The 26931-nt window shown below is 38.1% G+C and overlaps 1 protein-coding gene across 8 annotated transcripts in view; it reads right to left on the bottom strand.

Moving 5' to 3' along the window:
• Nucleotides 1-2815: 2815 nt before the first annotated feature.
• Nucleotides 2816-26931, bottom strand: part of hivep1 (HIVEP zinc finger 1) — a 132153-nt gene continuing 108037 nt past the window's right edge. For all 8 annotated transcript variants that reach the window (XM_062977726.1, XM_062977727.1, XM_062977729.1 and 5 more), the window contains 5 exons: nt 24206-24333; nt 22523-22698; nt 22034-22135; nt 6031-6548; nt 2816-4610 (listed from right to left, as the gene is read on the bottom strand). In XM_062977726.1, the coding sequence (XP_062833796.1) occupies nt 3426-4610; nt 6031-6548; nt 22034-22135; nt 22523-22698; nt 24206-24333 (2109 nt within the window). In that variant the 3' untranslated portion in view covers nt 2816-3425. The remainder of the gene's footprint in view (nt 4611-6030; nt 6549-22033; nt 22136-22522; nt 22699-24205; nt 24334-26931) is intronic.

The raw sequence follows: 26931 nt of genomic DNA, 5'->3' as shown, positions 1-26931 counted from the left end.
GGCACCTGATGTAGGCTACAATCCTATGCACACTTAGGAGTGAGCAAATTGGACTCGATAGACTTTGGTGTAAATATGTACAGGACAGGTCTAACAGATTCTGCTGCCTAAGGTGAAGGGCTAGGAGGCACTTCTCCACATTCATTATACAGAAGCTGGGTAGATTTGCAGTCCAATTTTACTTCAACCATGGGATAATATTTCAGTACAATTCTAATTACAATATTAAATTCTTAGACCATTACCAAATTACTATAACCAAGGATTTTGTAATGTTTCTTACAAAACCTTGACGACCCCATTTCTACAAATATGATCTACTACTCGGTTTGAAAAAACCTCAATACTAATCGAGGAGCAGGGAAGATAATGTGCTCAGTGGCTTCATATACAACCTTCATATTCATTTCCCCCAAATACTAGCTGCTGCACATGAAGCAAATCAATTGTAACATAAGGATAAAAACAGCTTTTTTGTGCAATGCAGTGATTTCGTATAAATTGTTTTCACTTAACACCAAGGCCGCAGAGGTGAGTCGAAGAAAACAAACAAGGCTTAACATTTGACCTTCAGAGGCACAACAAACAAAATAAAGCCCTGCTAATGAACTCATCTGAAGCCAAGCTTTTCCTTTCCTGAATGAACTTCAGGAATGTAGCATGCTCTCATTTTGGGGCTTCAGAGAAGTCTCTCTGTGTTAGAATTATGTTTGGTACAAATGAACCATAGCTATCCAACACATTTTGCTACCAAAACCTCCTTTCATGCTGATAAAAGAGATTTCTCTTATGGCATGGAAAACCTGCTGCAGTGCTATAAAAAACAGTTGCAACAAAAGCAAATGGTTCTTTGTATAAATATCTTGTTATCCAGATGTCTGTTCAACACTACCATGACAAGGAAACAAATCATGCAATGCCTGAGTAATCTATTTACTCATCCCATCAATACCTGTGTATTCTGAATGTCTAGACTGGTCTTAAAATGTTAATGGTTTATAGAAGCAGTATCAAATAATCCACTTTTAATATCCCAGTACCCTAACACCACTACAGGTGCCTCTTTTTGTAAAAACAGAAATGATTTAAATGTGGAACCCAATGTCTTTGGTTTTGTTTTTAATTTAATTATATTTTAAATTGGTTGTCTTTTCATTTGGTTTTATTTCAACAAATGATAAAAGGGTCTAATATACTGTTTAGGGTGTAATTTAAAATGCTCAAAAAAGTAGGTTGTCAAAAAGTGGGGGACATCTGCATACAATTAGGTAAAAAGTTTCCCCCTGACATTAAGTCTACTCATGTCCGACTCTGGGGGTTGGTGTTCATCTCCATTTCTAAGCCAAAGAGCTGGCATTGTCCGTAGACACCTTCAAGGTCCTGTGGCCGGCATTTCATGGAATGCTGTTACATTCCCACTGGAGCGATACCTACTAATCTACTCACATTTGCATGTTTTTGAACTGCTAGATTGGCAGAAGCTGGGGCTAACAGTGGGAGCTCACCCCGCTCCCCAGATTCGAACCTCCAACCTTTCGGTCAGCAAGTTCAGCAGCTCAATGGTTTAACATGCTCGAAAAAGTAGCTTGTCAAAAAATGGAGGGCATCTGCATATAATTAAAGTGCTATTATTCCACTTCAACTGTCATAACAATATTCTACGAAATCCTGGGACAGTTTGATCAGAAGCTAAAGCTTCCTGGCTGAGAATTCAAAGTAATCCTTCCTAACCCTACAAGATGTTGCCATGATAGTTAAAATGCATTTCTCTGCATTTCTATAGTAATCTGCTGTATACAATACAGAATTTATACAGGGCAATACTTGCAGAATCCACTGGCTTTTCCATACGTATCTAATCAGTAGGGTTATGTGATTCATTTAAAAAATGAGGCATATTTTTAAAATGTAAGCATATGGTGTCTACTATGTGGTGACACACAGCTATTGGTCTTGTTGAGATAAAAAGAAGGCAGGAAGCAAGCACACATGGTCTCTAATGACATACACCGAAGGAAATAAAATAATTTGAAAGGAAAATATATTCAAGCCAATGCAAAATCTTTTCTGAAAACCACAGAGTTTAACATAGCTAGTAATTGAAGAAGAAATGACAGTTGCGACACAATATTCAATTACTTATTGTGTAAAATAGGACCAAACTATTTTTCTTTCTCAAGAATACCACAATTTAATAAAATGACTTTTGTATGACTATTTAAAAAAAAAACGGAACAGGAACGAAAGTTTTTGTTGTTATAGTTGTAAAGAAACTTTCTTGTGACGCACAGGCTTAAAATAGCATTAATTTTAATTAAAATAAGGAAAAGGTAAAAGTTTTCCCATGACATTATGTCTAGTCGTGTCTGACTCTGGGGGTTGGTGCTCATCTCCATTTCTGAGCTGAAGAGCTGGCATTGTCCATAGACACCTCCAAGGTCATGTGGCTGGCATGACTGCAGTAGACTCTACATTTTTAGGCTTTTTTTTTTACATAAAAGAATACTTTATTAATGTTTTTTTTTTTGGAAAAGCCTACTATGAAAAGACAAGCGAACCATAAATCCCACAGCTGGAAGTAGTCTTGATACCCGCCTTTCCACTAACCAAGTGTCCTTCAGATGTGTTGAACTACAGTTGTTGGGTGGATTCTGGGGGCTGCAGTCTGATCCATTTGGGAGGGTACCAGGTTGGGAACAGTTTTACACCAGTGTTTGTTACTAGTTTTCTAATTCCACTCCAGAAATGAATGGAGGGGTGCAAGGGAAAAGAAGTTCACACACTTTACATGAAGAAGGCACAACTTGAAAAGTGGTAAAGTCAGTAAACAAAAATTTTACTGAAAGAATTCAATAACACAGACTGGATTTTTTTAAAGTGTAAAGCTAATATTGTACACAAGAAAGATGGACAGACCCTTCCCCCCAAGACTAATATGGGTACAATAAATATGGAATTGTACATACTCATTCTGTACACACAAATGTCACCCCACAGCCATAAAAAATTACATTTAACAGTGCAACATATAATTTATTTCATTCAACATAGGATTTTTTAAATTTTGTTTTTGCTTACGAAACACAAGTAACTAATTGGTTTTTAATATACATATAATATATAATTTTGACAATCTGTACAGTCTTCTAAACATAGAACTCCAAAAAAAGAAAAAAAAGGCACAATAGTCTATACAACATGTACAAAAAATGGCCGGAGTTGACAAGAAACAATTATTGGTCGAGAGTTCATGATTGCACAAAGATTAATAAATGAGTTTGTGTCAGAAAAAAATGTGCTTTAAGTAAAAGGGAGGTTTGCAAAGAAACCTAGTAAGTGTTACTTAAAAACACACACACACACACACACACAAAACAAAAACACACACCCACACGCGCACACAACCCAACATAAAACCAAAAACGCTAGGTTGCTATTACAAGTCTGTCTTCATCATCACTGCTGCCGTCGCTGAACTCCACAGTATTCTGTCTTTCCGGCAACCCTTTTCGCCTTTGTACTGGTCTGTCTAGAGAAATAGTCTGATTTCTGGGGGAAGTGGATAAAATGTCAGAATTCACCTTCATGGGAGGCTTTGATGTAGAAACCTGTTCGACCCGAACAGAATTGATATTGCACTTTGGTTTTGTATGACTCTCCGAGTCAGGCTTTTCAGCATCCAGTTTACCTAGCCTTTCATGCAGTTGGTACTCGCTCAAAGGAGCCGGTTCCAGTGGGTTTTCAATGCTGTACCGCTGGTTGGCAGGTACCACCTGAGGAGGCAGGGCACTGGCAATCTTAGCCGAGTTCCTGGAAAAACTCCCAGAACCTGGATCCGGACAAGGTTCGCAGGGCTTGCTGTTGGTCGCTGGGATCTCTGGAACGCCTTGTCCCTCTGAAGTCACGGGGCTGATCGAAGGGATCAGAGTCGGCAGTGCTATATTTAATATTTGCAGACCTGGAATGTGTGCCTGAGGGGGAGTGTTACTTTGAGGGGCAGGGTTAGCAGTCAACACTTGTAGTCCTACAGCATTTAGTGTTAATCCTGTAGGGTTTATCTGCTGAGCAATGTTGGTGTTGGTTAGGCCTAAGATGTTCATGGCTTCCATGCCCAGGGATGGAAGAGGCTGCAAGGTCGATGTGCTCAGGCTCTGGATGCCTGGTACATTAATCTGGCCTATTGGGATGCAGGGGACAACACTGTTCACTTCAGCAACGCCCAGGTGACTTGCGGTTCCAGAGACCACACAGGCCGGATCGCCAAGAGAGCTTGTAGTTCTGTGGATCACGCTAACAGTCGGGATAGTAAGCTGCACTGGCCCAGCCTGAAAGGGCAGGAAAGTAGAGTAGGCGGCCAAGCCAGTAGGTACCACATGGATCCCACCCACGGGAATCATGCCATAAGGAGTCTTGGTTTGTTGCTGAGAGTGCAAAGGCAGGTGGCTAAATAAGTGAGTCTGTGGAGATGGAGATTTCATGGCTGGCTGATGATGGTCCTCAAGCTTCCGCTCTTGGATCTCGGGAAAAGATGAGGCCAAAGTAGGAATAACTGTTGTCGTTTGGGTACTCCGGTCCACAGGTGGAGAGGGAAATCTTGTAGAAGTTGTGCTCTAGAATTAGACAAAATCATGGAGGGGATGGGAAAGAGTGATAAGTCAGTTGAGCATTCCTTTAATTGTGTTGTTTAAAATGTGAGAAGAGCATCTGCTAAAAGAAAATTTCCCTCCCAAGGCTGTATACAGATTCTTTGATTTACAAATCCTTTATCATGGTTTCACTGTGTGTGTTTTTTCTGCTCTGAACATTTTGAAACATTTAATGACTCGACCAGCCCTTCCCATGTTGAGAAAGAGTCGCTAGTTGAACTTCTGATTCTTTGTTTTCTTTCCAGTTATACTTAACAAGCTAAAAATATCCTTTCAGTTTCCAAAACATCACACAAGATTGTGTTCTTCAAGGGAGATTGTTAACAGCTTAAGGTCATGATTAAAAATTTAGAACAAACTGCGACACTTATTGAATATACAGGCAGTCTCTGGTTATAGATAAGATAGGTTCTGTAGATTTGATCCCAAAGTTGAATGTGTACATAATTTGGAACAGGCACATTTCTGAGTGTTACTCCAGCCCATATATGAGTTTTGGATAGAATAGGGAAGAATTAACAGTTCTGTAACTTTCCTTTTGTTATCTGTGTCCCTGTTTAAAAGATTTCACCTCATTTTCTGTCCCTGCGGCAACTGGAATTTGAAAATTTGGGTGTTTTGTGGAATAAGCATTGGTGAAAAAGCTTCAGTGGAAATACCCATTTCCCATGATAACTCTTTCAAGAGTGAATTTTCCTTCTGAGAGGTAGATTTATTTCACTTCCTTTTGTCTAAACCTATTTGTAACTAGGAATCATATGTAAGTCGGATGTCTGTAACTCAGGGACTGCCTATATAGGTTAAAAAGGGTTCTGTGTGGTAAAGATTCCTACACTCTCATATTTTCCATTGCCAACAATGGCCAACATTTCATTAGACTCCTTCCCTTCTTCTTCTGAGAATGTGGAAGCCCTCCTTTCTTGAAGGGAACTGTGGCCTTTGTGTGTGTCTCTTTGTATTTGTTTTACACTTTATATTTCCCCACAGAGACTCAGGGTGGATTCCACAGCTTAGATGTAAAAAAAACAACAACAACCCAATAAAACGAACTATCAATATTAAAACACAATTTAAAGTAATTGTTAAAAGCAGCTGAATAAAAAAAGATATGCATATGTATGCATATGCAATGATGACATTGGTGTATTTATTGAAAATATCTATCTCATTAACGTCATTGTGCTGACTAATGTGATGAAGAAATCTAATCCACATAGTATTTATTCAGCTTCAAGTACGTCAAAGTGACTCATTTTCAAGCAATGGATGTTTCACTAAAATATTTTCACCCAAGGACATCTAGGGATCACTGAGTCAAGAACATGCAAACATTATTTGCTGTCTTGCAATTAATTCTGGAGGCAAAAGCATGTTATCTACTCACCTTAGATGTTACTGAAGTAGTGATAGTAGGCACAGTAGCAGAACATCGTAGTGTCCCGTCTGTATCTGGATAGTCCACATACATTGGATGGCATGGAGACTTGGGATTCGTCTCAGAGGAGTCAGCAGGCCCTGGGGTTGTGTCTAGTGTGTTTCCTTCATTTGCTTGTCCAGGCACAACTGCTACTGGTGGCTCTGAGCTCCTGCAGTCCGACTGCATGGTACTAAGTACTGTCATCTTTGTGAGAAGTGCTTTTGGCAGGCCATCCATAGAGTCTGTGTGAACCCCAGCAAAGCAATCTGCAATTCTGATCTCTTCATCAGCACTTGAGATCTCCTGAGAAACACTTCTAGATGGGTAATGTTGGGGACTGGCTGAAACAGAGGGGGTGGCAGATAAAACCGATTCAGCTTGGCTGTCATCATCATCATCTTCGTTGTCGTTGTCATCATCATCTGGCCCATCTGAATCCTCTGCATCAAATCCAGACCGATCATAACCCAGACGCTGCTTTTCACCTATGAAAGAGAGAGGAATTAAATATTTGTATAGCAGCACTGCAGGACAGAGTGGATCTTTCACTGTGATGCCACTGCAGTTTATTCAAAAGTGAGATAAGCTGCAAATTTTCATATTACTAAACAGAGATAAGAAAAATAATAATCTTTAAACAGCTTTTAATGCATTGTTTGACAAATCTGAGCAACTACGTCACAGAGGTACTTCTTATAGGATACATGATTGTTCAAATACTCCAATTCAAACACTCCCAAACAAATTGTTCCATGCCCACTAAACATTACAAAAGCTTGTATGTCAGAGAGAAGAGCTTCACTCCAGACTTTTTAAAAATCATATAATAATACAGGTAAGTAGTTTTTTTTTCATGGAGGAAGGGGTACATTCATATATGCAACGATCCCTGTTCATTTAAGCATGAAATGGTACATTTCTCTTTTTGTGTGTGTCAGGAGCGACTTGAGAAACTGCAAGTCGTTTTTGGTGTGAGAAAACTGGCCGTCTGCATTGCCCAGGGAACACCCGGATGTTTTATGCTTTACAATCCTGTGGGAGGCTTCTCTCATGTCCCTGCATGGGGAGCTGGAGCTGACAAAGGGAGTTCATATGCTTTCCCAGGATCCGAACCGCCGACCTGTCTGTCAGCAGTCCTGCCGGCACAAGGGTTTAACCAATTGCGCCATCGGAGCTTCCGGTGCATTACTAAAATGACCGTGGCACAAACCCTATGCACTTATGTATAAGTCTAGAAATTTTAATTTAAAAATCAGCCTCCAAAACCTGAGTCAACTTATCCATGGGTCAGTGTGAATGCCACACTTTACCTCTTGGGGGGGGGGGGGGGGTTGGAGACAATTATCTGAGTAGGGTGGCAAAAAGTGAGAGTTTAGCCCAACCTGGGAGAACCTAAAAGATGTATCAATTCCCTCAACTGTGGTGTCACTTTTGACCCTTTTGAATGTCTGGATGGGGAAATGGTGAAATGGTGTCGGAGAATACAGGTGGCTGATCCCTTAGATGACCCTAATGCTTTGTCTTCTCCATGGAATGACCCTCAACTTATCTATGAATCACATAAAAACCCATAATTTTGGCTCCAAAACTTGCCCTATACTTGAAGTCAATTTATACTGTTATGGTTGAGCCTTCTGGCTCCGATACTAGGAGACGGGGTCGTAAGACTCCTCGACAGTCAGACTCTTTTGAGGAGCGCGAAAGGAAACGGCTCCGGGACTTATTTGCAGAACCAACAGATGAAGACTCATTTGAGGGTTTTACCGAGCGAATGGAGGAAGAGATAGTTAGCTCAGAGGAGGATGACATGGAGTGGACTCGTGTAAGGGAGGATTTGGGTGTCACCGGCAATGATAGCATGGGAGGCGATTGGCGGGTTGCAGGATCAGACCCATGGACGGGCTGGAGGGATGGAGCGGGATCCACAGCTGGGGATGCTGTGGGGCGTAGTCAAAGGTGTTTTAGCTCTGATGAGGATGATGATGATGAGGCACCTGGAATTAGGATAGCAGCTGACAGCGATGAGGAGTTATGAACTGGGATAAAATGGGGTTTAGGATCAATGGCTAATTGCGTTGGGCAAGGTAATCTGGACGAACCCTTGGGCTCTTGTTGGGGAACTTCCTGAAGACGGGTGTGATTTGTTGCTGGATACGTAAGTTACCAAGGACACTGGGCATAGACGGCGGGAGGAACTGTGTGGGGTTTTTCTGTGCAACTTGTGTTTAATATTGATAGCTTGGACCTCCGTCGTCTTTTTGACGGACATTAATTACCTACTCTGGATTGACGCTGGACTGACTGACTGACTACGACCTTGGACTATCCCTTCTGTGGCTTTCGGTGGAACTTGTGGAACTTTAGACGTCTGCGCTTGGCTTTCGACCTTGGACCGGATTGGGACCCTGCTGACCGCCGTTACCCTGATTGATGTGCCTGGACCTGGATTTCGCTCGTTGCACGGAGGAGTAAACAGCCTGAGTTACTCATCTGTAGCTTTTGAGTAGCAGAGAGGAATCTGCTGCCAGTTTTTTGTGTTCATTTTGACCTCTGTTTACCAACTTTTGTTTGTTTAAATTGCCAGGCTGAAGTAAGCACTTTTGATTTAATCCGGATTAAACTCCTGTTTAATCCGGTTTATTCTTTCGAACCGTTTTAATTCAAACGGAGCTGTTTCTGTTACTTTTCACACTGAAGACAAGTGTTTGCCTAGTCCTTTGTTTCCTACGGGCATTTTTTAGTTCTGTAACCTCAATAAACTGTGTTGTACTCTATTTGGTGGCGTTCTGTCTTTGACATATACAGTGTGTATACAAGGTATTTGCATGTTTTTGAATCAATCAGTTGTTGACAGGTTCAGTAAGATCATAATAATGCCACATGGAAAAAACTGATGGTGAACCAAATGTGGACCTAAATAGTCTAGCCAGCTGGCTAGAGGTACACCTAGCACACTGTTGGCACTGAGCCCTTGGTAGCGCAGTGGGTTAAACCCTTGTGTCGGCAGGACTGCTGACTGACAGGTTGGCGGTTTGAATCCGGGGAGAGTGGGTAAGCTCCCTCTATCAGCTTCAGAGCCCCAAGCGATGACATGAGAGAAGCCTCCCACAGGATAATAAAACATCAAAAGGCATCTGGACATCCCCTGGGCAACGTCCTTGCAGACAGCCAATTCTCTCACATCAGAAGCGACTTACAGTTTCTCAAGTCATTCCTGACACACACAAAAAAACTGTTGATGCTAAATTAGTATCAACTACCGTGTTTCCCCGAAAATAAGACAGTGTCTTATATTAATTTTTGCTCCCAAAGATGCTCTAGGTCTTATTTTCAGGGGATGTCTTATTTTTCCATGAAGAAGAATTCACATTTATTGTTGAACAAAATAAATGAACATTATATACTGTACAGTAGTTGTCATCATAAACCAGCATAACCAGACAAACTGTGAATCCTATCAAGAATTTCTTGTTACTACCAATATTTCCATGTACAACACTTTATAGTACGTACATTTACCGATCCTGCATGCTCTGGTGTTCTGTTCGGCGAGCATGCTTCCAAACAAAAACTCTGCTAGGTCTTACTTTTGGGGGAGGCCTTATATTTAGCAATTCAGCAAAACTTCTACTAGGTCTTATTTTCTGGGGATGTCTTATTTTAGGGGAAACAGGGTAGTTTCGATAAAGGGAGGATGAATTATGCTAGTTATGAATTTCTGTAGCAAGTGGCAACAGAGTGAAGTTCTGCAGTTGGAATTTTTTCACCGCATAATAGTTGCGCTCCCCTTCAGTCAAAAAAAGGGAGGAAATATGGCACTGTACATCAATAATCAAAATTGCATGCTGCCTACAGTAACACATAAACCAAGTTTTACTGTTACAAGTAAAATCAGTGATACATTCTCAGAGAATAAACTTTTATGACTGTCATCTGAACCAAGCTACAGCAAGAGTGGCTCCTCTATATAAAACAGGTTGATTCAATTCTCTGTTTTGTGCACTAAATGCATGAATCAGAACTAAGACATACAGTGTTCCTTCGCTATTTCGCTTTTTGCGGATTCACTATTTCGCGGTTTTTCAATAAACTCTAAAATAATACTATAAATCATAAAAAATTACAATTTACAGCCTAAGGAAGGGAGGAAGGAGCAACCTAAGGGAGAGAAAAGGAGCCCAAGCGACAACGGGAGGAGAAGGAGGCGAGTTATCAACACACAATTGGTTGATAAAGACTTAAAATAGTTTATAACTACTAAAATAATGTATAAATACTAAAATAAATATAGCGTCCCTACTTTGTGGATTTTCACTTATTGCGGGTGGTCCTGGAACATAACTCCTGCAATAAGTGAGGGAACACTGTATTCTGATAACTGATTTAATTTAAAAAGCTTTTTATTTCATTTATTTTGATGTTATAGTTTAATTATAAATCCTACACAATGTATTGCTGTCTTTACAGAAAAACTGTAGACCCTCCCCCAAAATACCACCTATTGTTTTCAACAAGAAATATTATTTAAAAAGTCAAACTTTGTACTTTGTGATCACACAACAGAGTGCCATTAATTTATGCTCACACCAAAAGGCAACTGGGAAGAATCCAGCTATGTTTAAACACTTTTAAAGTCTTAAATATTTCAAGTGGGGAAAGAATTTCAATATTTTTCAACTGAAACCAGTGAGATGTAAAATGAATTCATTATGGCTGGAATTTTAGGGTAGAGAGAGAGAGAGAGCCTTTATCTCTGTGGCAATTAAATATGACAATATTTCCAGTTTGCACAATGTTAGACTTCCATTGTAGTTCCTTGTAGCTTTTAAATGAAAGCATCACTTTAACAAGAGAGAAAAAGATAATTTAATAACATATTTCACACTATGCATTCTGTTCTAGGTTCTATCTGATCAATAAGATACTTCAGCTAATTCTATATAGAACTGCACATCAATCTGTTCTGTTGAGGAAAATAACACATGTACAGGCATGAATAAAAGTCATATGTTATTTTAAAACAGACTTTCTAAAAATGCCATAAGTTCCAATTTTGGTTCCATTTAAATTACATATCGTTCACAATACAGATTGCAGACACTAACCAACAACATAACATTGCACAAGTTTGTGTAGAAGCAACTCTCTTGAATTCAATAAGACTCTCAATTAATGGAGTACAAGCCAAGCACAGCTATCACAACATGGAGGCAAAGGCAAAACATTCATACACACTGCAATAGCTGGATATATTTCCTTACTAGACCTTGTGTGCTTTTAAATGCTAATGACCGGATTAGATTTATTTCTGTTTTATTTTTGTTCTTTATTGCATGACAGTGGAATACTGACATCTGCTGGGGAAGCTTGGTTTGGAAGAATCTATAAACCCCAGATGTTTGCCTTGAAATGGTAGGGAGTAAAGGGCATGCCAGTTTTTGAGCTTCTTTTAATAAAAGACAATTAAAGATTTGTTCAGACAATTTCTCATTGGCTACTATTGACTTTTATCAAGTCAAGTACTAATAGGCACTATCTCTCTCCAATGCTGAATCCTGGTCAATGTATCTGGGTTTAGTGATGGAGTTTTTGTCATTAGGTTTTAAATCTTTGTTAACTGATTATATGTCTTATGCATTTATGTTCATGTGGTATTATGTCCTAATTGCTGTATGTTTTTAACTTGTTGTATATTTTCTGTTGTATTGGAAACCACCCTGAGTCCCTTGAGGAGGTAGAGCAGTATATAAATGAAGTTGTTATTATATTATTATTATTATTATTATTATTATTATTATTATTATTATTATTATTATTATTATTATTATTTATAATCTGTTCTCAATTGCTGATAGGGAATAGCAGCTGTGGAATTTAAGGGATCTCCCAACATATCTTTGTTGGTGGCAAATTGTAGTGTGTGTTACTTCAGAAGTTGTTGCAGCAAGATACAATAGACTCATGTGTAGATTTAATTTACTAATAAAACTCCATAAGCTATATATCATATTTCTTTTTCTCCCATCTTTCTCCCCTTCCTTTTCTTTATGTTATAAAACTGTCAAATGAAATAAAAATTTGTAAATCCAAGCCAAAAAAATAAATAAATATCCAAAATCAAGCAAACTCTTTATGCCTAGGGGTCAATCTGCACTGTTGAACTAAGGTAGTTTGACACCACTAACTGCCATGGTCCAATGCTATGGGATCCTGGGAATTGTAATTTTACAAGATCTATCGTCTTCTTGGCCAAAGAGTGCTGATTCTCGCCAAACTATAACTGCCAGGATTCCATAGAATTAAGCCATGGCAGTTAAAGTGACATCAAACTGTATTAATTTAACAGTGTGGATGCATCCTATGACTGAAATGTGTTGGGATGGCAGTTGGGGTGGAGGAGAGGGAAGTGTCTCTTCACAATTTATAGTTAATATACTGGAGAGGGAATTAAATTTAGGATTAAAGGTTTTTCCCTGACATTAAGTCCACTCGTGTCCGACTCTGGGGGTTGGTGCCCATCTTCATTTCTAAGCCGAAGAGCCAGCGTTGTTCGTAGACACCTCCAAGGTCATGTGGCCCGCATGACTGCATGGAGTGCTGTTACCTTCCTGCTGGAGCAGTACCTATTGATCTACTCACATTTGTATGTTTTTGAACTCCTAGGTTGCCAGAAGCTGGGGCTAACAGCGGGAGCTTACCCCGCTCCCCGGATTCAAACCTGCGACTTTTCGGTTCCGCAAGTTCAGCAGCTCAGCGCTTTAACACGCTGCACCACCGCGGGCTCCTAAAATTTAGATTAGCCATGAGATAATTAAAGTTAGGATGAACCATGAGAGAAAAACCTCCTCTTGACACCACAGGGAACATCCGCACTGCAGAATTTTAATTGATGGACACCTTAACTGCCAGGGCACCATCCTACGACAGCCTGCGATTTTAGTTTGTTGTGGCATTACAGCATTCAGACGGATTAAATATCTCACAAAACGACACATCCTTGCATTTCATAGCATGGAGCCATGACAGTTCATATGGTCAAACTGCTGTAAGTCTGCACTGTGAACACAGACAGGGCCACGTTATTCTGGACCAGTGTTTCCCAAATTTTGGTCCTCCGGCTTTTTTTGGACTTCCAGCTGCCAAAAACCCCAGCCAGCTTGGCCAGCAGTCAGGAAATTCTGGGAGCTGAAGTCCAAATGGAAATGGAAGACCAAAGTCTGGGAAACACTGGTCTGGAGGATCCCTGGTCAAGATCTGGCACTTCTTCAGCGACCAAGGTGGGGATTTCTGGAATTTTGAGCATTTTGCATTTGCCAGGTAAAGGATGCTCAGCTTGTATTATGTGAGCAAGAATTTACAAGCATCATGTTGGCATGCATTGAGCACTATGACCAGGGAGTATTTTTTGTCCTTCTGTGATGCGCAATGGCTGGCGGAAGGATCCGTCCCATTCTCGTAAGTGATGCTGTCCCATTGGTTCCATGCTGTTTTTTTTTTCCTCCACTCTCTCCATTGCCAGAGCCTTGGGGCAGGATGAGGGAGAGAGATTGGGGAACAGGTAGGTGAAAGAACATTAAATATTTCTCCCCAAAAGAGAAGAGAGGAACCATGTTTTTATATAATTTTGTTTGAATACATGTAGTTTAATTTACTGATGTTAGACTTTAAATTGATGTTAGGTTTTAATGTTATTTCAATATGTGGGATTTCTCTGGGATTTTTATGTCAGTATTTGTTTGTTTATGGAGGCATTGAATATTTGCCATTGTATGTTGGAATCCGCCCTGAGTCCCCTTGGAGAGATAGGGCGGAATACAAATAAAGTTTTTATATTATTATTATTATTATTATTATTATTATTATTATTATTATTATTATTATTATTATCTGTTGAAATGAAAGTAAATCATAGCTCAAGGAACTTTGGTGAGATATTCACTTACAAAAAGAGAGAATTGTTAATTAACTACAGGAAGAAGAAACTGTTATTTCAAACTGCAACTTGAGTCTACTGATGTTATTCTGTATTGTTTTGATTTGTTGGTTTTGATGACTATGGCACTGAATGTTTGCCTTTTTCATATGTAAACCGCTCCGAGTCCCCTTGGGGAGAGAGAAGTCTATAATTAAAGTTGTTACTACTACTACTACTACTACTACTATTATTATTGTTATTATTATTTCCTCTTGCTCTACATAGAAATGTATTCTTCTGTTCATTTCTATGGGGTTCCTTTTCTGTGCTTTAAACATTTGTGCTCCAATAACCTGATATTTACCCTCAGCCACAGAAGTCATGTAAGTAAGTAAATTTCATTCCTTTTGCTCTACACAGAAATGTATTCCTCTGCTTATTTCTATGGGGTTCCTTTTCTATGTTTTAAACAGTTGTGCTCTAATAACCTGATATTTACCCTCAGCAACAGAATTCATGTTGGTAAGTACATTTCATTCCTCTTTCTCCATATTGAAATGTATTCTTCTGTTTCTTTCTACGGGGTTCCTTTTTATGTATTAAACAGTTGTGCTATGATAACCTGACATTTACCCTCAGCAACAGAAGTCATGTAAGTACATTTCATTTCTCTTACTCTATACTGAAATGTATTCTTCTGTTTATTTCTATGGGGTTCCTTTCTATTTTAACCAGTTATGCTATAATAACCTGACATTTATCCTCAGCAACAGAATTAATGTTGGTAAGTATATTTCATTCCTCTTGCTCCATATTAAAATGTATTATTCTGATTATTTCTATGGGATTCCTGTTTTGGAAATGAAGATGTTTTGAGATTATTTTTCACAGATCACACAAGAAACTCCCAGACCAGTGAAAATATCAGTTTATCAGGAAATTCCCGAAATCGGGAGTGGGAGAATATTACTCTATGATCCAGCAGCCGGAAGTTCCATTTACGTTTCTGGAAGATCCAGCCCACTGACGACAATAGGGGAACTTGTGAGGCTCTTCGTTCAATCTTTTTTAATGGCTATCAGGACAAAAATAGCCACTCTTGGAGGAGTAATAATGTTGCTATAATTTAACTATGTTTGGGAAAAAATATTGCTAGTCCCCTATTGTATGTTCCTGAGTGAATCTGTGTAAAATTTAGTAACTTATTAGGTAGCTAAATTTTAAAAGATTTCTTTTGTTAGATCAGTTGGTTTTAGAGGCTGTTTTGATCAGGTCTGGTTACAATTTTTAAAAAGTCAGAATTCTTTCCCAGACATTTGCACTCTTTGGCAGTTCTCACTATCTGCTTCGTTTCTCCATTTTCCACATTCTTGGTCTGTTGTAGGAGTCATCTGAATGAGAAACGTAAGGCTAAAGCTGAAGCATGGGGCAGGAGTAGAGTTTAGCATGGCGCTGCCTTTGGAATTGTTCAGTGGGTTCAAAAAGTCCTGAATGAGAATGCTGACTTGGGCCAGTTACAGGGAATATATGAGTCCCTTGTTGAAAGAGCTTCCCAGGCCCCCGTTTTGTTTCCAGGCACTAGTCAAGGTCCTGGCCATGACCTATAAAGCCTAACGTAGTTTAGATCCAGGCTACCTGAAAGATCATACCTTCCTATATGAACCTGCCAACTTTAAGATCCTCAAGGTATGGCTTTATCTCCTACCTGTCTGGTCTGGATATGGAGCAGCTCTTTTGGTGACTGTTGAATTACTTTCCATACTTTCTAGTTGACTCGTCTCCTCCCCACTTTCCTTTTGCCAGCAGCCAAAAACCTTTCTAATTTATATAGACATTCAATTATTATATGGTTGTGTGGGGTATTTTATGATCGCTGGTTTAAATCTTTTTATTGTCAGATTTTCAGATTTGTCCCCCCTTTTCCCCATGGTTCCCATGGTAGGAGAGAGGTGGGATATTAAATAAACAAATAAATACGAACACATGTTACTCTATCAAAGGCATTATTTCCTGACTCTCAAACAAAAATTCAGAACCCTATCTGGGAACCCTAGATAGCTCCTGCCATTCATGATGGAATATTTTCACTAGTGAGAGGCTGTCAGCATTTTGTCTTCCATACAAATCAACAGGTTTATTTCTTCAGAATGAGGGCACTTAGGATTGAAAATTAGTTACCTAATTAAGAGGAATGCACAATGAAAACGTAGGCCAACACTGTGAAAAATGATACCCCCAAGTTATACTATGTCACACTGAATGGTTCACTTAGTCTGACAGCTTGGTCCGAAAGCCAGCATTCCAAACATAGTAGTCCTGTATTTCATGTGGAAATGGCATTCTTCAGATCAGGAGATGAAAGATGCAAGGATGATTTGGAACATAAAAGGTAAAACTAAGTGGCATTTGCTAATGCCCAAATGATGAAAAAAACAAAACAACCCAAAACAAAGAACACTGCCAGTTGACTAAACCTTGGTGCTGTGAATTCTGCATTCACAGAATGTGCTAGTCTTGCACAGAACAATGGAAACAAACACTACTTTTTTAGAAAGGAATTTCTTTCCAATAATACTCTGAAGCTTTCCTGCCTGACCCCTTCATCTGACAAATACTGGGCAATCTATACATTTTGGTATTGAGTTATTTGACAATCACCTGAAGATTAATGAAAATCAAATAATAAATACGTTAGACTATAGAGGAATTGATATTTCTGATCAGGTTATTAGCTATACTTTCTGATCTACTCTTGTCATCATGATTAATTAAGATGAGGGAAAGGAATCAGCAATATTAACTGGTCACCTCTGCCCATGAAGAATTACAGGAGGTCTAAAAGTTTCCACAAAATTTGGAACTATAGTCACCCCTCCACATTTGCTGAAGTAAGAGACATTGATTTTTTTTAATCTCAAAGAACATTTCTTTAGAAATATCTGATTTCTCCAGGATTCTCTTTGGTCAACATCTATCTGATCATATGGGAGGACCTAGAGACCTAGAGAAGTGGTCTATCTAAGAATCTCTAGGTCCTCTAGGATGACTCTAGACCAGTGGTTCTCAACCTGTGGGTCCCCAGGTGTTTTGACCTAAAACTTCCAGATATTCCAGCCAGCTGTTAGGATTTCTGGAAGTTGAAGGCCAAAACATCTGGGGACCCACAGGTTGAAAACCACTACTCTAGACCAACTTCTGGCAGAGATTGACCACAAAGTCACACTGCAGGATAAAAAGCTTCATTTGTATTTTTTAAAATATATGATTTATTGCTAATTTCACATAGACTCAGAGGTTTCTCTCTACACACTGCAGCCAACACACTAATGTGTCACAACACGTCATTTGAAAAGCTCTAGTTGAGTTTCCTAGAGAGTGACATTTCATTCAGATCTATGAATAATCAAATCCGCAAATGTGGAGGGCTGACTGCAATGTTATTCGATACTGGTTGCAATCCAGGATAACTAAATGTGAACAAAGCACTGTATGTACCAAACACAACAGTACACCTTAAAATGGGACAGCTATAGCTATATTTGAGATTTGCACTAGTCAAATCATGATCACTGTGTTCAGCTTGTGCATTTCGGCTGAGGCTTGATCTGTTTCTGCTGACCTGGTACCGGTAGACCCACATATCCGTTTTTGTGCACCTCCCGAAAACGAGTGTGAACCTGAATGTCCACTTTTGGGCCGCACTTTAAAATACAGCTAGATCCAGCCCAATGGCGGCAATGGGGAGGGAGGCTTCCCAGGTTCGCCTTCCCGTTACTTTTAGGGTTAGGGTAGATAGGTAACTGTAGATAGTTTTCTGAGAATGAAGGTTTTCTTTGTGTTTGCTGGGATTATTATTAATAATAATAACAATAATAATAATTATCTTTTAGAAGTATTTTCTGAAGGAGAGAATGGAAGATGATGGATTCTGGCCAAATTTCTCCACAGATTAAAGCCCAACTAAGCGTTGTACTACTGGCAAGCAGCAACATTCAGCTAATACTTATTATTATGTTTTTACTAGAAAATTCAGAAGGCAGAGACAAACAGCCGAGAGAGATATATAAAGAGAGAACTAGTTTGCAAAGGAACGTGGTTGGTAACTAGGTAGTTGTTTTCTGAGAATGAGAGTTTTATAATAATAATAATAATCATCATCTTTTAGAAGCATTTTCTGAAGGAGAGGGGGAAAAAGAGTCTAAAGGGGGATTCAAAACTCTCAGAGCCACCCAAATAGTTCTAAAGTAAAGCACACCACAAGAGCAAAGAGAGGCCCTTTCTTTCTCTCGTCCCTAAACATGCATGCACTGTGCACCCCTCCCACCCGTCCCGCATGTTCCAAACTCCCAGCCACTCCCACTAAATAAAAAGAATCAAGAACATAAAGGAAAATAAAAAAAATTCCAGAGAGAGGCCAAGCCAAGCCAACCCAAAAAATTGAGCTGAGTGGCAGCAAGGCAAGGCAATCAGACTGAAGCATGAGCATGCAACTGAGAGCAATGGAGGCGGTCGCCCCATTGACACAGATTGTGGAAGATACATCATGGTGTTCTTCTACTCTAATTGGCCCAACAGGCAGGGCTCACAAAGAAGCCCCTTGTGAGGAGGAGCATGTGACGGCAGCCCCTTTGCATGCCGTGTGCTCCTGAAAAGAGGAGGAGGAGCCATGATCGGCTGTCACGTGGTCCTGTTATGGAAGGGAAATCGTGACGGATGGGTCTTTGCTGTTACGGCCATCCGTCCAAGCCAAAGAAGCCGAATTGGCTGAAGGAAAATGGCTAAAAGGGATCCGTGCACAAGCCTAACAGCTATTATACACCTTGCTGCATGCTGAAAACACACATTTTAGCTCATTAATTTGAACAGAGCCAGAAGTTCTTTCTGATCCATAAAATGGCTTATAAAAATATGGAACATAGTTATTCTATGCTACAGTCAATATCTGAACTATCAATCTGGAGAAGAAAACCAGCATACCTTCATTAAATTAACTAGAAATGCTCTTGAGTATCATGCAAGTGGCTCAGTATTTGGACCACCTTAAGAACTCACCGTTCCCATTTCCACACCCCCCCCCCTCAAAATAAATCATCTCCATTTAGTTTAGCCATGGGAGTCATAGCAACACTGTAGCTCAGGAGAATAAACTGCATCATCTTGGGAGACAGCAATACTGATACGTCTATCATTTCTCTGATGTCTTCACATCAAACCCCTATTTCTGAACTTGAATATGTTTAAAGAGCAACTGGGAGATCTGGGAGAGGGGCTATCGTGGACCTCTATTTCTAAGCTTTACTAAATTTCATGTGGTCAATAGCACAAACATTATACTGACCAACACGATTTTTAAAAGGGTTAATGTGATACACAAAATATCTATAAATTAAGAATACTTCCATCATCTATCAAAATATTACTCTTCTTTCTGCCTTCTCCAAACAAAAAAATGATTCAGTTTGAACTGTCAATGATAACAATTGCCAAGTGCACCATGAGCCATGCCAACTGAGATAAGGAAGTCACTTTTCACACATTTAAAAAAATTGAATTTAGGTTGATTCAATTATATTGCTACTTGCTGCCAAGTAAGAGAAGGAATTTTAATCTTTTGCCCTTTCTGCCTCTTTCAATAAAAATAACCACTTTATCTTTTCTATCCTTGAACAATCCAATAAATGGTTTAACATAAATAAGAAAAAAATCATCTATAAGAAAGGGGGGAAAGGATCATTTTTGAGCAAAAGGATGACAAAATAAACATTGTACAGATGGTGATTAAATCTGTACCGGGTTACAATAGAAGATTGAGTAAAAGTTTCCTCCATACCTTATTCCTTATAATTTAACATCATCCTGGTTTATTTGTTCCCTTTCATATGCAAATTTATGTATGAATGAACAAGAAATACAGATATGTGCACCTTTCACTGTGTGGAAATATTACCTTTTACAACCAAACAACTTCTAGTCCAAAAAAACCCACCAACATTTTCAAACTCTGACTTTGTATTACCGCCAAATGTATTTTAGTATTGGCATCTCGTTATTACGATTAAAAAATTGTGACTATATGTTTGTTTGTTTTTTTTACAGACTGAACATTCTCCCAAACGTTTTAAGGAACAATGAGTGGATTCAGATCTGTTGGGGGGGGGGGGAACCATAATGAAAAACAAGACACTTCTCTTTGATGCAGAAAAAGCTTTCAACAATCAAAGATATGAATTTATGAAAGAAATGCTCAGGACAATTAAAGGTGGACATGATCACCATTACTATTTATAGTGGCAGTTGAAGTATTGGCAAAAAATATATGACAATAAAACTCCACTAGAGGAGTGAAAATCAAAAAAGAAAATTACTTTTTAAAAAAGAAGCCATCAAATTGAGGCTTTTTGCAGATGATGTGGTGATAGCTACAGAAGAGCCATAGAGATAATACCTAAAATACAAGAAACTATTGAGGACTTTAGAAAAGTGGCTGGACTAACAATTAACAAGCTGAAAACAAAAATAATGATTAAAAATCGGCATCAGTAGGACCAGAGAATCTTGAAAGAAAGCACAGGTATTGAGACTGTCAATGAAGGAAAGTATCTGGGAATCTACATGACTATGAAAAATCTGGATCTATATAAAAACAATGAAAACACATGGGATGGAATACCAAAAAGATTTAAAACAAAGGTCACAGCTGGGAAGAATACCTACAATTAAAACGAATGTCTGCAAGATGTTAAAATGCCCCTGTTTTGTATCCACTCTTGTACCCTTTCCCATTCCTCATATATTTTGCAATAAAATTATATGGGGGGGACCTCATAAACGGATCACCTGAAGTCGGAATCAACTTAAAGCCACACAAAACACAATGAATGGAAAAACCGACATGGCTTATTTCACAGAAAGAAATCGTGCAACTTATGTACTACCAATAGAAAAACAGTGTAACAAGTAGTGAAGAAGAAACAATGATGTATCCATCTCACATCTTTTATTCTTTTCCAAGAGTCTGGGAACTGTGCCAGTTCTCAAATATGAAGGCTGCAGTTCATTGTCTACATACATCCTATAAAAATAATTGAAGATAAAGAATTCCTCGCTCTGCTCATGAAGCAGAATGAGGCACCAGAGTGCACCCTTCAGCTTCAAACTATAGATGGAGAACAATTCTCTGAATTCTCTCCTAAGAAGGGAAAAACATCTAGCACCTCTGTGAAAAAAGTCTTGGCTCTGCTATTCAACTAACGGCAGGAAAGATTAAAAACACAAACAAGCCTTGAAAGCTAGTTCAGCCTACAACACTCTGTCACCTTGGAACTGTTACTTTATACCCATGTCATTCTGCCACATATCAAAACCAACCTTGATTCTTTGATGGATTATGGAAAATAGGTAGATTGCCTTGATTTTTCTTTACACTTCTTAGATTAATCTATTCAGATCTACATTATTTTAAGCCTTAGCAGGCACAAGTAGTGAGCATATGAAAGAGGGCATTCTTAGTGGCTGCTCCTAGGTTCTGGCATTTTTCAGCCATAGTAATCATCCACGGGTCTTTAGCAATGAATATGGGTTATTGTTGATGGCGGCTTTCATTGGTTCACTGCTTTTGGGTTTTTTTAATGGATATGTTTTAATTGTGATTTTAAGGTGTTTTAATGGGATATGTTTCCATTTGCATTTACTACTATTGGTTTATTATTTGAAGGATAATTTTTGCCAAGAAAGGTAGGAGGTAAAGGTCATGAAACAAACAACAGCCAAAGTGGTACACACTTTCTAAAGAGCAGCACTCCCCTAAATTATAGATCTATGGCTAATTTAAACTAACAACAATAACTGAATATAAATACCTGCAGGATTTGTTCAGAGTTTAATTTCAGCTCATGTGAATCATCATGAGTGGTATGATGAGGAACACTCCTGCATTGAAATTACATCTGAAAAAGCCTACTCTGTAAAAACACCCTAATAAAAGATTTGAAAGGAAGATTTTTTCGGGGGGAAGATACAGGAAGTACAGCACAAAAGGCGTTTCAAAAAATTTACCGTATTCTTCTATATCTTGATCATCTATTGATCCTACGGAGACTCCTAGATCCATACATTTCTTGCTATGTGCCTTGGACTTCATATGTTTTGTCAAGTTTCCTTAAGAAAAAAAAACAATGAATTGCTTTATGGTTAAGTAATCACCTTATGGGACATTGTTATGTTATACACCAAATTTTCACACATAAAAATACAAATAAATATATATCCAACTTATAATACATTAGGTGTTAACTACAATGGAATCACATTTTGTTCCCACTTCATTTTTTGTTTAATGTTTAAAAGTTATGCGTTGTCAAGGAGTGATATTAGATAAACAGATAATGATTGATATTAAATGTTCTCACATTAATGGCACATCAGTCCTCATTTATTTAGGATTGCCACAGCTGTATATAATCATTCCCGCATGCTTATCAAAAAAAGGTGCTACTAACAGGCCATGGGGAAATGGAAAATAACAAATAATGCAAGCTCATTTACCTTTAGTCTTGAAGGAAAAATTGCAATAGTTGCAGTGGTAAGGGCGGACATCTGTGTGCGTGCGAATATGTTTCTTCAACATACTGGGCTTTTTACAGCGTATCCCACACTCCTCACATATATACTTTCCTCTCCCTCTCCCACGAACATAGACATATTCTTCATTTGATTTGTACCTAATTTAAAAAGAAATATCTGCTGTGAAAAACAAAATTCCTGGTATAGATGCTAGAATTTCAAATAGCATGTGAGGACAGACATATTACAATAGTTGGCATATTACAATAGTTGACACAAAGGCACTACAAAGACATTGCATTTATATTGCGAAGCCTTTGTGTCAACTTCATCCCTTTCCATGCAAATTTACCACTCTTTACCATGGTTAAGTATTACTTTTATTCAATATTATCTACAGTTAACAAACCTGAGGGTGTTCTGAAACCATTTTTTGGATGAAAGAAATCCATGAAGGAATGTTTAAACTAGTACGGACTATGCACATTTGTAAATTATCTACGGTTTGCATTTTGTGTGTGAATATTTTCCAGATACAATATGAACTCAATTGTTATATATATGCCTTTATTTTGTTTCTCATTTTCTTGCAAGAAAGGTTATACTTAGTAACGGAAATGCCATACTTTCATCAGAGATTATCCAAAGCAAACCTTACTAGTAGTTACTTAACTATTGACAAATCTCTGTAGGTAGGTAGAGAGTTGGTCAGAACAAAGTTTTTTGGAAATACAGTGTTCCCTCACTACTTCGCGGTTCACTTTTTGTGGATTCGCTGTTTCGCGGGTTTTTAATAAACACTAAAATAATAGTATAAATCATAAAATAATATTATAAATCTTTCTTTCCACTTCCTTCCTGAGGAGAAGCCTAAGTAAGTAAGGAAGGAAGGAGCCGAAGGGAGAGAAAAGGAGGCTGAAGCAGCTTTGTTTTCGCCTCACAAGGTTGCAGCAGACAGAGAGATTGTAAAGAACACAAATATAGTGTCCCTACTTCATGGATTTTCACTTTTCGCGGGTGGTCCTGGAACGTAAGCCCCGCAATAAGTGAGGGAACATTGTATGGCTTGAAACTGGGTTGTTCCATCCCAAGTCCACCTCAGTTTGAAATATTTCATGTTAAGTCACCAAGATGTAGAGTGACTAGTAAGATGGTTTGATCACTCGGGGAAAAGACATCTGGAACATCAAATAATCTTGGATGTTTTAATGTTCTATTCTCTGAATCTAAGTATGTTTCCCACAATTCAAAGGAATTTCACCAGAGACAGGTAGAGGAGTAGATGGACAGAGAAATAATCATGTTTCCACACAAAGTACAGTACAACTCCCTTACCTACAGGAGTGGTACCCATGGTTTCATCTACCTACATCTAACAAAATATCCCCTCTTTAGGAATTTTCTAGGTCCTCCAGATGACTCTATGGTATGCTTCCACTTGCAGCTACCAAATATTTGCCCTGGAGGTCCTAGAAAACCCCTAAAGAAGATACCTCTTTAGGAATTTGCTAGGTCCTTGAGTGTGACTTTTGGCAGAAATAATTCATTTCAACAGGATTTGTTATTACCCAGTTTCCTGTTGTCAGCGTAAATTCAGGAACACATTCCCCATAAATCCAGAAGTTGGACTGTAATAAGCAAAACACTAGAAAACAAAATACTTACCCTCCATCAAATATTTTAACTCTTCTGGGCTCACTTCTGGCTGAGGTCTCATTTTCTTGATCAGTGCTTGTTTCAGAGTTTTCTTTATTGCTCAATTCCCTTGCTTTCTTTTGTTTAACTAATGCCCGCTGAAAGAGATGCAAATTTCTATTTTTTATATTAAAAGACACATTTGTGTTTATCTATCACAGTTTACTATTACAGGTGAACATCTGGCAATATACATTTCAAAGGCTACAATTTTCAGCCATAGTTACTTCTGTGCAGGGCAAAACAATTAAATTTCAATTATGGAGCACATGTTATGCCTGATTTAAAAAGTTACAAATGTAATTATAGCACCTTAGACAATCAAGCGACTTAAGTCTTTATTGTAAATTTAATGTCATTTTGGAATCAGGGCAAGTTCACCATTATTAGCAATCAGTCTCACTTTCACAAAGATTAAAACATATGTGATTTGCGATGTAACTACTTTGAATTAAAATAATAAAATCACCACCAAAACTATGTACATTTGTCTAGAATATAACTTTTATAAATATTCATCTCTGTTTTTCATCTTAGAAAAGGACATAGACTCATGTAAATATTCTACTTTTTAAAATATAATTTTTATTAATAGAGTGTGGGGAGGGATAAAAGAATGGATATAAAGTAGGGATATTTTTAACATCCTGTCATAGGGTCTTTTTCAGTAATTATCTAAGATAAAAAAGTTAATATGGTATTTAAAAAAGGTTTCCCCCTATCTAAATTAAAATAGAAATTTCGAAAAGCGGATGTAGATTAAATTAAAGCACAGAAGATAGAAAAGTTAAGAAAAGAAAGAGAAGGCTCTACCTAACACTTTTTACCCCCTTACTGTCATGTAAATATTCTAGTTAATATGATCAGAAGCTGGGTCAACCACACTGTGTGAAAGAACACAAATAAGAACTGGGTGAAGAATTCAATAATAGAAATCCTTAGAAGGACTACCAAAGGCAACTTTGTGTGAATAGGATGATGGATCAGGCAGGCCTATGAGCTACTAGGTATTCTTAGGATTTTTAAGGGAAAAGAGTAGAGGGCCAAAAAGTCAGAGATGGACTTCAAAAAATTACTTGCCCTTCACTATGACTGTGGCCGGACTGAAGTGCATTATATGTGTCAACACTAACCATATAATGCAGTTCCAAACTGCATTATATGGCAGTATAGATCCAGCCCAAGAGAGGCAGATTATGACAAGTCCACAACTGATAAACTGTAAAATCCATACAGTCAATAAAATTGAACTCCTTGCCTTAGAATATAATCATGTTCTTTCATTTATTCATAATTTAGTGCATCATATATAAAGTCTTGGGTATGAGGTTACCACACAGATACACCTAAATAAGTTCTTAAATAAATATGTGTACAGAATAAAATGCCTATGGTGAACATTTCAATTAAACCCTTTAGCAGATTTATGATCAGTTGCTCCTGTAACACAAAGATACATGTAAAGCTATATGTAAACATATTTTGTAAAGTGTGGCCAAATGGCTATACAATCAATGCAGATATTAATTAGCAAACCTAAGATGATTATGTATTATTAGTGCTGTGAATGAATAGTCATTATGTTTATTGTGGATGCATCTAGATTCCACATTACATTCTGCATGGCTATTTTGCTTCATTATTCAGAATTTTGTTTCCCCATACCTATATATGTACGCAAGCATGTGCTTAAATGCTTGCTAAAGGATAACATAGGATTCATCCGATAAACTAGTAAATAGAAACTTAGCCTCTTAGATGCATTAGAAGTTAAACTGTTGAAGAATACTACTTTTTAAATAACAGCAGTGTTAAAAGAGGATGAAGATGACAACCAACACAATCTCCCCTTTCCCCAGAAACCTGAGACTCAGGTCGGCTTTCAAAAATTAACACAGATATAAATAGGAAAATATCATTAGTTAAAACATACAAATTCTAGGGTTGAGAATGAAATATGCACGAACAGTAGAATAAGTGGCACGGAAGCTATAATTCAATGCATATGTATTCAGTACAGTAGAGTCTCACTTATCCAACGTAAACGGGCCGGCAGAACGTTGGATAAGCGAATATGTTGGATAATAAGGAGAGATTAAGGAAAAGCCTATTAAACATCAAATTAGGTTATGACTTTACAAATTAAGCACCAAAACATCATGTTATACAACAAATTTGACAGAAAAAGTAGTTCAATACACAGTAATGCTATGTAGTAATTACTGTATTTATGAATTTAGCACCAAAATATCATGATATACAGTAGAGTCTCACTAATCCAAGCCTCGCTTATCCAAGCCTCTGGATAATCCAAGCCATTTTTGTAGTCAATGTTTCCAATATATCGTGATATTTTGGTGCTAAATTCGTAAATACAGTAATTACAACATAACATTACTGCGTATTGAACTACTTTTTCTGTCAAATTTGTTGTATAACATGAAGTTTTGGTGTTTAATTTGTAAAATCATAACCTAATTTGATGTTTAATAGGCTTTTCCTTGATCAGTCCTTATAATCCAAGATATTCACTTATCCAAGCTTCTGCAGGCCCGTTTAGCTTGGATTAGTGAGACTCTACTGTATTGAAAACATTGACTACAAAAATGCGTTGGATAATCCAGAACGTTGGATAAGCGAGTGTTGGATAAGTGAGACTCTACTGTATATTAATGTTTTTCGGGACACTTTGTTCT

Source organism: Anolis carolinensis, chromosome 4 (assembly GCF_035594765.1).
Source record: "Anolis carolinensis isolate JA03-04 chromosome 4, rAnoCar3.1.pri, whole genome shotgun sequence".
NCBI lineage: Eukaryota > Metazoa > Chordata > Lepidosauria > Squamata > Dactyloidae > Anolis > Anolis carolinensis.
This window is presented reverse-complemented; position numbering and strand designations above follow the sequence as displayed.